We start from the raw sequence: 14,026 nt of genomic DNA on the forward strand, positions 1-14,026 counted from the left end.
ATCTCCTGAGCTCCCTCTGAAACAATCAATCACAGGTCTGTCAGGCTGTTTGCAAATCTATCCCTTTAAATAAGGTTGAAAGAAAGGGACACTCTATGATGATCTTTTACAAATTTCTTCATAAACACTTTCTCATTTATAAAATGCCATCAGCAGCTCTCATCCTCAGGTCCAACATTGTGAGGCATTCTATTGTTTAATCTTACATGCAGTGAAACAACCAGACAATAATGAAACCAAGGAAAAGCAAAGACATGCTGATAATTACTGCTGAAGTGCTGAAGCACCTATTGACGTGCTGGGAGTGCATTATGACTTTGAGTTTTCAATCAGAAACTAGAAATGATATGTTACCACGTGTTTTATATATGATCATTTTCCCAGATATATCAATGACTTCTTGAAAAAGATGACTTACAATTCGTCTTACTTCTCAAGACTTAACTTCAACCTTCAGTTTCTCTGGAAACAGCTGGTGTCACAACTGAGACTTAGGGATGGAGGCAGAAACTGCATTCCTTGCATAACTTCAGGTTTTTTAATTATATCATCAGCCCCAGAAAGGTAAATGAAGAACCCTGAGGGCTGCACTCATGCCTTGGCAGGTAAATGTAAGAGCATTTCACCCACTTTGTATTTTTTCTTCCATTTTTGAGTCTAGACTTTAAAATACCCCTAATTGTATAGGAGATGCTCTAGGTAAATGGGCATATTTTGTTTACCTTCCTTTCAAATTCCAAAAGCAAAATTCTCTTCCTTTTAGGATTTTGCGTGTATTAAATCATGTGCTCAGAAATTCATCAAGACTCCTCAGCAGAGATTACAGTTCATTAAAGATAAATCAAAGTGCTCTCAACAAGCTCCACTGCTCACTTTCTCTTGGGATTAAGGTGCTGAAAGTCCAAATGAATTCTAGTAATTTACCACAAATTCTTTTGGACCTATAGATGACTTAGTATAACCAAGAGCAAACCCTGAAATAACAAAAGAGTTAAGAGAAATTCACAGGTCCCTCACTGTCATCATGCATGGAAGAAACACTTGTGATTGCAGTTTCATCCTGATTTACTCTAAGCATCATATTTACCATCATACTGTCACTAGCAGTAAAGATGCGCAAGGACTCAAGCTAAGGATTTAATTTCTGGGTTTATGTGAAATTTTTTCTCAGCCAAATAATATTTCTTGAGTCTCTTCAATTCAGTAAGTATGAAAGAACAAGCTTTCACAGAGTTTTTTAACATTTGCATTTCCAGCCTAAGGTAAAAATCATAAAGCCAGAAGGTTTACATTTTGAACATCTTTCTTAAAACTTGCATTGGACTTTCTATGTAAAAGAAATCCTCTGGACTTCACAATACCTATACCATTATGAACATATATAACAATATATGATATTTTCTGCTTAAATTCTGCACCCCCTCTACTATCTTCTGCTGCCTTCTCTGTCCACCCTTGATGTAATACCTGATAATGGTAAATCACTTTCTGTCTTCAAAGTAGCAGCAGCATCACATGCTGGGGTTTTAGTCCGGGTGACCATATCAGAGTCTGGAGTGAAAATGGAATTAGAGAGCATAGTAATTCCCTTCATCTTTCTTTTACAAGACAAAATAACCCTTAGTTCCCAAAATTTAACAAATAATTTAAAGTGCACCATTTAGGAAAACTCCTCAGGTAATTCCACCAACTGTTGAATCAAAAATGAGTATAAAACCACCTCTGTATAACTCTGGAGAAAACCTAAACCAAAATGCACTGCTTGGATGGCAAAAGCAAACTCCATACCCACAATCACTATGTGTTCAGCATCAGTGCTCTGGAGGCTGTGTGCATTTATAAAGCAGTACCACAAATCATTTGTGCAGGTCCTGCTCTTTACATGGTAACATTCTGAAGGTAAACTTGCAAAAATAACATATACAGGGCTATCATGTTAAAAAACATAACCTGTGCAGTCATGCATAAAGTGCCAAATTATTATGGCACATGGACACTGATGGGGCAAAAGAAACTGTCTTCATGATACAATTTTCACAGGTATTAAAAGTTATAAATTATGTTCTCAGACACAAGAATTTACCCAAATTTCATGAAACTGATCATAGCAGAAATACTCCAGAGTACCCATCCCTGCCAGAAAAGACTTCAGAGTCAATTTGGATGGCATAAAATGAAGTGATAATGACACTTCCATTATGGAACACACATCTGCCACTGCCAAGAGTTCATATTAAATGTTTATAACAACTTCTGTGAGACAACTCACCTCTCCACAGGTAAATTTGCTGAGTGGTAGTAAAATTTCCTTCCACATCTTCCACTAATTTGGAAGCTAATAAAGTAAAAATTTTGTTAGAATAACTTTTCAAATTAAACAGATATATTGAAATGCTCAGAAATTGCATAGAAAACACATCACTACACTATGCATCACCTTATTTGCAATAAAAAGTCCTAAAGAAGAAGGTCCCAGGAGTCATGGAGCTAGTCTGGCTCTAGAGGGCTACGGTTTTACTTAATTTCCCATCATTGCTTTTACTGTGCAGCTCTAGGCACCTTCCTCTTTATCTTTGCTCCAGACTTTATCTGTCTTTCAGATTATTGCCTTGAATCTGTCTGAATTAAATGCTGCAAGTATTACAGGGTGACATAGTAAACACATTCTCGACTTTCATTAATGTACAGTAAGACATGAGAGGTCCATGTATCTAATGATGCACCCAGTTAGGAAATTCTTACTCTCTTGTGATTGTGCTGATAAGGACTTGTGCAAAAAGCACTGAAGTACAAAAGTAAGCTGGTGAAAAAGGCAGAATCTAGATGACAATTAAATGAAACTAATGTAAATTGAGATAATTCATTGACATACTTCCACTGAACAATTGTCCTCCCAGGGTGAAGGAAAATGTCTTCTGCTTTTCGTCATAGCTCACACCATTACATATCCCACCTATGACAGAGGTTGGGGTTGGACTCCAGATATTTCCATCGCAGATCAGCACATCTGGGGAGCTCAGCAAACTACACAGAATGGTCCCTAGGGTCAGGCAAAGACAGAGCTGAGCACTCCAGTAATGCTTTGCTTGCACCTACACAGATTTTCACCCAAGCACCCCAACACTTTCTCTAAATGCAAGCTGAATGTGTTTCACTGAGTTAGATACCGCTTAGTATTGCTATCAAATTTTTTAAAAAAAGAAGAAAATTTGAGCCATATGTTCTAATTGGAGTACTAAGATTAGCTACTTATACCCAAACTAAATATTTGTAGCCTGTTTTTCACACATTTCAAGCACAGACTATTACCACCTAATAAAATATTTCTATTACCTGATAATATCTAGTGATGTTCTCAGCACTTTATAGCACCACAGAGACACATTCAATCCTTTGAGGGCCTTATAATTTCAGGATCTGAACCAAAAAAAAAAACTTATATTTTCACTGGGATGGTCTCCTGGACTGGTGCCTGATTTCAATTAGCCCAAGCCTGAGACTCTCCCAGCATCGTGATGGGAGCTGAGGGACTCGCATGCTTAAGGCCAGGTGTTCTGGCATCAGTCTGTTACCGTAACTTCTAGACCATACTCAGCTCTTCCTTTGCACTTGCTGTCATAGCTCAAGCATTTCTTAGGTTTTACAATGCCCTCTCTCTGGTTTGTTTTTATGGACTGAGTACATGAGATATTGAATATGCTACTTTTTCCTCCTATTTTTTTTAACAACCAAAATATTAGTCCATATAATGCATTTACCTGTGGCATTGATCCAAATAGGTCACCCCAACTAAACAGAGAGCTCTGCAGCACTCACCTTCTTCACACCCTCTTCTATACTGACAAGTACAAAGAACCCACTAGTTTGATGGTAAATGTATAGAGAAGGTGGACTTTACCGGATTAACAAGAATATTTTGATGAAAAAAAATGAGATGTCAAAAGAGAGAACAATTTTTTGGAACGGTTTTCTTGACAACTTCCACAGATAAATTTATCTCAAATCCAGGATCAGATTCCGCTCCAAATTCGAGAACTGCTTGTCACACTGCAGTCACTAGCAGCTGCCTGGATTTCATAGAATCGTAGAATATCCTGAGTTGGAAGGGACCCATAGGGATCACTAAGTCCAGCTCCTGGCTGTGGGCAGAGCCCCTCTTTGAATACCTGAGGCATGCCAATTAGAACTTCACATTCTCTACAGGAAATGCATCTCCAATGTGAAAGGAAATCCCACATGAGCTTGGAACTAAACTACAAAAAGCAGGCATTGACATAAAGTGCTTAAACTTGCTGGCAGAAATCTGGGTTCTGCCACAGTCCCATCTCTGCCAGACTCCATCCATCCCACTCCAACTTGCTCTCCTGCCTAGTCACCAAGTCTTAGGAGATTATAGCACTCCTGCATGCAATAACAACATAATTCCATTTAGCATCCTGTTTTCCTGCTCTTAAAAGGGAGCTGATTTTAATTTACACTCAGAGTTCTGGATGAGAACTCTGCCTGGAAGCACCTCCTAAGTTCCCACATCAGCTGAAAGGCACCAGTTTCTGGCAGCCATGCTATGCTACTTAAGGAGAGAGGCGTTTTCAGAATGATTAATCTCATCCAGAGGCAGATGTCTAAACCAGGTCAAAAGAAGTATCCTTTCAAAATGTCCATTTTGCTCCAAGAGCAGGTGGCTACCTCAGATCTTTATCTCTAATGCTCCAGACCAAGTCTGGGACATTACTCAAATTCTGACAACATCAAGAAAATGACAGTGATGTAGAGACAGGCTGCTGACAGCAGTGTGATGCAGACATAGGTGTACGGTGCACAAAAAAGTTCTGCTCAGTGCTGGTTCCCTGCCCAGAAGGTGTTGCTGTGCAGAGGGAAGTACCTCCACCCAGCATGCTCCAGGTCAGGATGAAGCCATCACAGCAGGAGTCTCCAGTGCAGAGCTGCCGACACAGGAGCTGAGCGTCCGTCAGCGACGCACCGGCTGCCGAGAGCACCATGGTGTGATACACACCAGACAGCACGTTCTGAAAACCAGTCCTCTCAAAGGCCTTGGGGCCAGATGAGCTGAACTCCTGTTCTGTGTAGACAGAATGGGAAAGAAATATTCAAGAAGAGCATAAGGTATGCTTTTGGGTTGCCTACAGACTGCAGCTGGTCGAAGGTTTTATGATAAAAGATCTGATTTAAAAGTCCTTTTCTGGACTTTCAGTATCAGATGTAAGATAAGGTCATCAAATGGTCTGGTGCCTTTGTACCTGGACAGCTGGTCAGAGTGTACTGACAGCAAAAGGCTCCTAAACTGATTTATGCAGTAAGGTTGGCAATATTCTACTGTCAAGGACTACATTAGTAACTTCCAGGTATAAATGAAACAAACTTATCTCGTTAAAAAGTAAAATGTGAATTTTGGCCAGCACAACTGCATCTGCAATTAAGACTTCTGCCAAGCAGGAGGATACGATTCACAGAATCTTGGATCTAGAAAACTAGAGTAGATCTAGTATCAAGAAGCTTACACTGATTGCAAAAAAGCTATGGGTACTTGTCTCTTTTCAGATGAGACTTTTTATTATTATTATCATAAATAGTGAATCAGAGGTTTGGAGAGAAGTACAAAGAACAGAGTGACAGCAGAGTTTTGACTCAAACCCTGCAGAATTCTGTATTTGGTTGCCTTGTTTCAAATTTGGCATGAAGCTTAATGCTGGACACACACTGGATGGGACATGCAGTGCTACCAATGACACTCAGGCCATAAATAATAAATACATAGCTAGATAAATAAATAAAGAAGTATCTCATACATTCCCTAGTTCAGCTGAATCACTTTGGGATTCACTGAAGAGGAGGTTATTTCTTGGCTGGTATATTAATAAAACAATTCACAATCAAAAATAATGTGAACTGTTACATTATGTACAAGCTGGTCATTAATAATGCCTTATATATTCAACTTACAAACTGCTTAATAAAGAGAAATTGTAACACAACAGAACAGAGTAGAATATGATGACACATTAGACAGATTTCAAGGTTTTATGGGACTGTTTGCTGGCAAAAGCCATCAAAATGGCTTACAAAAGATGTATTCTTAGTTTCTAGGGAACATGACATGAAGAGATTTGCTGAAATTTCTGGGCTATCACTGAATGTTGAGCTTTCAAAAGTATTGTGCTTTCTTAAACAAAGATGTTCCCCACATTTAGTCACAATCCTATATAACAGTAACTACCATCTTGGGCACAGAGTCTAATATTAGGTGAGTGATTCTCATCTGGTACCTCTCTTCAAATAGACCATCAATGCATCTCCCTCTGGATTCCTGACACGAAGGAGGCAGGTGAGGCCACCAATGCCAGTGGCAGAAGGGTTCCCCAGAACACCTTGTACCTGAGACAGAAAACAGGCACGCACAATAAATGCAGCCTAATTGATTTTCTCTCCTAAAACACATTTTCTTTATTCAGAAACTAAGGGGGAGGAACTAGAACACACAGGGGTTAGTTATCATCAACACAACTCTACATGGAAATTTTTTATTCTATCTACTGCAGACATTTCTTACTTTATCAAACTGATACCTTGACTCTTCAAAGCCATTGTTGTGTTCAAAAGTAGTGAATGGGAAAATAATACAGTGATAAAGAGCACAAAGTTCAAAATATGGGCTAGAGGAAGGAACTGAGAAATTATGACTGTTTCATATGACCTGATTACAAACCTGGATACTTCCAGTTTGAACTATGCAGATTAACTATCTTTTTAAATCAATCTGATTTCCTAACTGCAGGAGCTCAGCATGTAATGTTTCAACCAAACACTAAGGCATTCAGATTTCACTTTTGGAAACATCTGACTGTATCTTCTTTACCACCTTGCAGGAATTTATTACTGCCCTAGGGAAGAGCAATGCCCAGGGAGTCAGATAACAGTCTGCCTTTCTTCTGTGCTCTTGTGTACTTATACTGAGCATACAGCACTATGATAAACATATATTTTTAAATATGATCATTCCTACCAATCCAGAGGTGGTGCAGTTGAAGTTGACTTCAGCAGCACTGTATAATTCACAGACAACTTCAGCACCAGCAGGAGTTACAGTTGCAAAGCCACATGCATTTTCCCTCTCACAGTCTGAAATACAGGAAGGAAGACTTAGGTTTCCCAGTATTTCACATGCAAAATTTTTGCTACAAATTCCACTGCCTACTGCCACTTACCTAGTTTTTCATAAGTCTATCAGACTGCAAGCACATGAATTCCATTAGATAGATGAACTTTAGTATTCAACTATTTTAGTAAAGGGTTAAGGATTTTAAATTAACTTAAATTCATGCAAAAAGTTGTTCATCACCTGCTAACAAAACCAGCTGAGACAGGTCTAACCACTCAGTGAAATATTTAATGTTTGCTGGGTAATTTTTCTCAAGGCAGGACTCCCATAAACCATTTTGCCAGTACAACACATCTGGCTGTTACAGCAACCCCATGGCAAAAAGTTTTTGACAACTATCAGGGTGGTAGGAAGGAGGGAACCATCAAATTCTTCAGTCACACTGGCTGCCTGTGCATTAATCCCCCAGCCAGTGTAAGGGAGCAACAGCCACCACTCCTCAGATTTAGGTGTGGCAGAGGATCCTTCTGCCTTACACACTCACAGCTTTGCTCCTAGCACAGGTGAAATTTTTCCAAATGTCTTTAGTATAAAATCAACCAAATTAGATCAAAACATCACCAGAAATGTAGGCTGAGCTATGTGACCATATATGGTCTGAGGGGGAAAGGTTAACCCTTATCCCTCAAATGAGCACTCCAGCAGTAGTACTTGGTAGCAGTGCTGCCATTTACATTGGATGTAACATATAATGAAAAGATGGTTATGGGCACTGAATCAGATTGCTTGTCAAAGAGGCATCATTTCCTCCCTAAGTTCATTCTCAGGTTATCTCAGTTCAGTTTTTTGCTTTCAAAGGTCTCCATTTTTAGAGGAAGGTGCAAGAAATTTTACAATCTACAGCTAGGGAATGTTCCAGTGCGGGAAAATCATTCTAATACCACATATAAGGCTTCACATATTCTGTTCTTAGCATGAGAGGTGACTGCTCCAGATAGACTACAGCATGTGACACAAAGCCACTAATTTGTCAGATATCTGTGATATCTGCCCTACAAACAGGGCACCTGTGTTATTACTGCAGGGGTGTTCTTTATTTAGACATACCCCCTCTGCCTCAATTCTCAGTCTGAGCATTAGGAGATACAAGGTGAGACTGACTCCAAGAACCTTGAAAGCAGCGCAGTGATTCCCCTTGGCTCTAGAGGATTTTAAACCAACTTAAACCAGCAAATATGATGCATCCAGTTGCAATATAGTATATAGACAGCAAGACTAGGCAGAGGAATATCTCTGCATGCCTTATTATACTCTTCTGATGTAAGCAAGGATTATTATTACTCCTTTTTGTGCCAATCAGATAATTTGTGAAGAGGTCAGAGCTTGGGTTTCATATGTCCTGAACACCTAATCCTTTTGTCTGCACATCTGCAAAGTCTGATGAATGTAAATCTCAGCTCTCATCTGTATTGCAAACTACAAACCGGAGTTGAAGTCAGATGTCTTATCTGAAGCAATACATACAGTCAGATGACTTCTTTCTGAAAGAAACACCCATCTCTTCCCTGAACCAAGGTCACCAAAATCTGTAAATATCTTGCAGTGAATTTGTGCCAAACTGCAGAACATATAGTTCATCTAGAAACTTAACTGTAAGCTCATCATATAAAAAGATTATTCTTTTCCATGCTGGTTAGTGTTGTCTTCACAGCTTTTCTGAGTGTTCTCACCTGAAATGCACTGAAAATATGTACTTTGCAGGTCTCCCACAAATGACTGAGACTGAAGAATCTGAGCTTCTTCTGATCCATAAATCAGGCGGGAGGCAGGAACTCTCTCAAATTTTCTGAGCACTAAAAAAACCCCAAAAAAAGCTGTAATCAGTTCCCATTCTCCAAACAGACAAAGACTTTACATAGAAGTAAAACTTGAGGAATTCTGTAGGGAAAGAGGTTTGCTTATTAAATGATGTACCATAACCCACAGATAATGCAGGAGACAGCTGGAGTGAGGATAGTATTTCTGCTTTGAAAAAAAAACAACATCACAAGATCTTCTGAAAAACATTTAGCCAGGAGTGGGCTGGGAGTTTACATTCAAGTGAGGCTTCCCTTCCAGCAGCACACCTGCCATCTCTCATTACTTGTTCAAGGCAGTGAACCAACTATTGAGTCAAGTGGGGAGGGGAACCAACTTTCTGCAAAACAGCCATTGAAACAAGAGGCAGCTCCAACAGCACTTGCTTAGAAAGGAAATCTAGGAGCCTTATCCCTTGTTTCCAGGAGCACAGAAGCCTGATCTCCACTGACTTCAGGATCAGGGGTATATCCAAGGTACTATGTTCTACATGCTGCTTTATTACTCCTTCATTCAGCTTTTAAAATCTGACTGCCACTTGGCTGACCAAACACTTCTATCTGCTCCCTCTACATTGGACCCACTGGTCCCATGTGTAAGGATGTCTGACAAGCAGTACTATCAGCAAACTGGGAAAAGGTCAGAGGATCTAGAGATTCAAATCCCAAAGGTCATTAAATGGAGCAAGGAATCCATTTAAACTCACAAAGTTTGGCCCTGGCTGTGCCCTGAAGAAGATTATAGACTGGTGAAGGGACACACAGTGCCATCACCACCCTGCTCAGGTACCTGTATTACCAAGGGGTTGTGTATAGTGTGTCCACATGTCAACATATCAATATATATTTCAGTGAGCACTGCACATCATCCCTGCCCATGGCAGGGGGTTAGAAGCAGACGATCCTTAAGGTCCCTTCCAACCCAAACCATCACCACTTTGGTGACCAAACTTCTCCAAATGCCCCAAGTGATTGCAAACCTCTGGCTCATTGCAGCCAAGATCTAGCCTAGACCTAAAAGAGGTAAGAAGCACGAATCCTGGTCTGATCCCAGCCTGTGGGAGATTTCTATACATGGAGCTGGAGGCTCAGCCCTTCTCCTCGCTGTGCTCATGGGTGCAGAGGTTCAGCTGGAGGATCACAGACCTCTGACCCTGAAATTTCTGCATAAACCACAAAATAAAAGTCAGGGATAAGTTCTTAGAACAATCACTTGTACTCTTACAGCAAAACAGTCAGGACTAAATCAGAAGCAAATGTCCACTGTTGTCAGGGCTGAGTCAGCAGGTGCTTTTGATAAAACCATAATTTCTGCCCAGAAAAAAAAACAAGAGGGTTTGTCAAACACAAGAAAATTCTTGCACTCCAGCTCACATGAATGATAGTGTAAACAGAGGTGGAAGTTTTTTTTTTCTTTCTAGAAATACAGGGCACTGAAATATAAGCATTAGCTACATTCTGCACTAAACTGAATCCCTTCTGCATCTACAGTTTGCAGTGATGCCTGGTTAAAAACTGCTCTCATTTCTATTGCAAAATTCAAATAAAAGAATTAAGCATTCAAATGCTTTTCTTTTCTTCTGATTTTTATTCCCTTAATTCTGACTTCATTCTACCCTTACATTTTCAAGAGAAATCTTTTTTCTTTACTTTTCTCCCATAAAATATTTTCTCTACTTTTCTCCAATATTATTGAATACAATAGTATTGAATAGAGTATGTATTCAATACAACAATATGTGAGACAAGTAGAGAAAATACAGAAATTGTAATGAAACATTAAATTGAGAACATTGCAAAAATAATTCTTGATTTTTTTTTGAATACTAAGAAAGGTAAAATATTGCATTCATTGAGCCATGTCACAGGTTTAATGCAGAGCAGGAATTCTTTATCTCACATATTACTAAAGCTTTAGGTCCTACTCCTGTTGCTGTAATCACAGAATTATAGAATATCCTGAGTTGGAAGGGATCCAGGAAGATCATCAAGTCCAACTCTTAGCCCTGCACAGGACATTTGCAGGAATCACACCATGTGCCTGAGAGTGTTGTCCAAGTGCTTTAAGAACAAATGAATGGTTTGCGTTGGAAAGGTCCTTAAAGATTAAAGATCTCCAAGTGCCAATCCCCATATAATAAATGTTAGGTAATAAATGTTAAGTGTACATGTTACGTGGCCTAAAATATCACAAGAGTGAGAATAATAAGAATGAACAATGGCTGAAACAGCTTATTACTGTGCATTCGTACAAGGCACAGTCTTCTGTCTAAAGACTCAAAAGCCAAATATTGGCTGGATGTTGCTGACTCTGCCCAACCTCCAACCTTCTGTCAAAGCAAGATCAGACTTCAACCTCTGCTGTCCTGGTGTGTGCAGAATTCAGTTAAGGGAAATAGAAGGGGTGGAGGAAGAGTAAAAATAGAGATAAACAGTTTTACTTCATACAATACTTTCTGGAAACGCAGCATGATCTTTAAAAGAAAAAAAATAGCCTGTAAATTATTTTTAAAAAAATAAAACCCGACATGTAACCAGACTTTTTGGGTGTTCACAGGGCCCTGAGCAACCTGATCTACTAAGTGGCATCCCTGCCCATGCAGGGAGGTGGAACTAGATTATCTTTCAGGTCACTTCCAACCCAATCCCTTCTATCATACATTGGTGCTTGTTTTTTAACCTCCAAATTTCTATCAGTTATATTTGCAGTGATATTCTACCGTGATCCACAAAAACAAGCCCAGGTATTATCTACCACTGCTCTACCCTGGACAGTCAGACATGCCTGTGTAGGAGCACTCAAGGTAAGTACCAAGGGAATTGAGCTCCTGAGACCTCTGCCCAGAGGAACATCCCAACTGTCCCATGATCAAGAGCAACAGAGGCTCAGACCTCATCTTTATACCTATGATCAGTCTCAGTGTGCTCATGGGAAAAGTTATTTTAAATGAAGAGGTGTTTGCAACCTCTTTTACCACTGATGGCTTTCATTCCACATTCCTTCCACAGATCCCACTTGTCATAAGACCTTGTCTAATTCAAAGAACACTATGACATCAGTCTCTAAATTGAATATTCCATGAAATTCAACACTAATCATACGATGAGTGTATAAAAATTTCTGGGAAAAAGCAAAAGCTTTCAGGCTGAGAGGCGTAATCAGACCTTACAGCAGGCAGCCTGGGGACTGTTTGATGGATGACTTTGTTTTCTCAAATTTTTCATCCTTTAGAAACAGCATTTCACAGCTGTATTCAAGCAGAAGTAATCTTCCCCAGCTTGCAAAGATAAGTTTGCCACATCAGATAACTTTACAGCAGGAGCCCAGAAAGATGTTATGTTGTGACTGTGAGGTCATTTCTGAAAATAGTCTGTTTCCTATGAATACACTAATGAGGGATGAATTTACAAGGAAATTAATAATTCTGCTTCTTTCCCATTAGCCCTCTCATTATTCTTTTGGGTTTCCAAACAGAGAGCAGGAGGTCAGCACACATCAAAAGCTGCCAGTCATCTGAGAGTGCAGGAAACTTGCTTCTCTCTCTTCCCTTACCAGAAATAACTTCTCTAATGTAGTCAAGAAATGCAAAACTAAGGAGGAATGTGGCTTAAGGCAGAGGCCAAATCTATGGGAAAGTGAATCCCCATAAGCTGTAGAGTGATTAGTCTCTTAAGCAGGTTTTACTTATGTGGGGTCAAAACACATCTAAAACACTCTTCTGGCACTTACCCAGGCACTGGTCGTCTGTAAGCAGATCCTCTGTTTCAGTCCAGTCTAGTGCTGCTCCAAAGTTACTTACACAGAAATATTTCTTAGTGTCAGGATTATTCTGAGAAGGTCTATACTGGCCATTTTCATCACACTGCAGACCCTGCTCATTGCTCTGGCAGTATGTGATACCTGTTACAAGTAAACAAGAAGAGAAAAAAGGCAATAATGCTGTCAGTGGGTTCCACGGAATGGCAGAGGTTGGATTGGAGGTCATACAGTCCAGGCCCCTGCTCTGGCAGGGCTACGTAGAGCTGGTTCCCCAGGACCATGTCCAGATGACTTTTACCATCTCCGAGGTGAGAGACTGCGCAACCTCCCTGGGCAACGTGAGCCAGTGCTTGGTCACCCTCACAGTAAAAATATGGTTTCTGATGTTTAGGGGGAATTTCCTGTGCTTCAGTTGTGCCCATTTACTCTGGTGCTGTCAGTGCAGTAGGACAATGTTTCAGTGCTATCTTAGTACAGCAGAGACTTCACTAATAATTAAGTTATAGTTTGCAGTGTGCTTTAAGGTCTGAAATGGGGTAGTCTCACTGCTTTGTTGTTACTTCAATTCATGTTTCATTTTTCAGATTCTTTGTCATGGAACAAATCTTGATATATCTCCAGTACTGTAAAGCAAAGGGGTAAAGAGGAGGAACTGTATTTCATATTAGTTCAGTGTGCCTGCTGCAGTGGATCTGTGGAATGTTCTGAACAACAGCACAAGAGCCATCACACCAATTAATTCAGAAGAACTCTTGAGACTGTGTAAGGAGGCAGCAGGGAAAGAAAGGAAGCAGAAAGCTAATGTGTATAACCCAGCCTTTTGGAGGGGGCTGGCACTGAGACGCAGCACACGGGTAAGGTGACCACCAGGGACAGACCAGCTTTAGTGAAAAAAATTGCAAGTGCAGTAAAAAAACCCTCAAGAGAAATTTTTAAGGACATGAATCCAATACCTAGACAGGGAATACACATGGAAAAGAAGAAGGACAACTTTAGGCAAAAGCTAATTGATGTTAGGTTGCACTACAATAAAACTGGATTTTTTACTCCATCTAAGAGAATAGGTTGAAAGAGAACGAAGTAGACCATATACTCAATGACATTCCCAAGAAACCCATTCTTGCTACTCTTATTTTTACCCATGAGCTAATTATGCAGACAAAACTGAATTTGGACATACTAACTGATTTTCTATATGAAACTGCATTCAAAAATTAGTCATTTAAGCCGAATTCACCAACCTTAACGAACATTTGAATAGTTGCTTTGTGAGAAGTGTTTGTATTTGTGGGG

General features: G+C 39.9%; 1 protein-coding gene across 1 annotated transcript in view; it reads right to left on the reverse strand.

Annotated features, from left to right (window-relative positions):
• TG (thyroglobulin) overlaps nucleotides 1-14,026 on the reverse strand; it is a 149,160-nt gene that overhangs the window by 97,541 nt on the left and 37,593 nt on the right. The window contains exons 22-29 of the mRNA XM_071553809.1: nucleotides 12,704-12,874; nucleotides 8,848-8,970; nucleotides 7,022-7,137; nucleotides 6,285-6,393; nucleotides 4,883-5,080; nucleotides 2,873-3,040; nucleotides 2,270-2,335; nucleotides 1,468-1,551 (exon numbers count right to left, since the gene is read on the reverse strand). Coding sequence (XP_071409910.1) covers nucleotides 1,468-1,551; nucleotides 2,270-2,335; nucleotides 2,873-3,040; nucleotides 4,883-5,080; nucleotides 6,285-6,393; nucleotides 7,022-7,137; nucleotides 8,848-8,970; nucleotides 12,704-12,874 — 1,035 coding nt within the window. The remainder of the gene's footprint in view (nucleotides 1-1,467; nucleotides 1,552-2,269; nucleotides 2,336-2,872; nucleotides 3,041-4,882; nucleotides 5,081-6,284; nucleotides 6,394-7,021; nucleotides 7,138-8,847; nucleotides 8,971-12,703; nucleotides 12,875-14,026) is intronic.

Source organism: Pithys albifrons, chromosome 4 (assembly GCF_047495875.1).
Source record: "Pithys albifrons albifrons isolate INPA30051 chromosome 4, PitAlb_v1, whole genome shotgun sequence".
Lineage (NCBI taxonomy): Eukaryota > Metazoa > Chordata > Aves > Passeriformes > Thamnophilidae > Pithys > Pithys albifrons.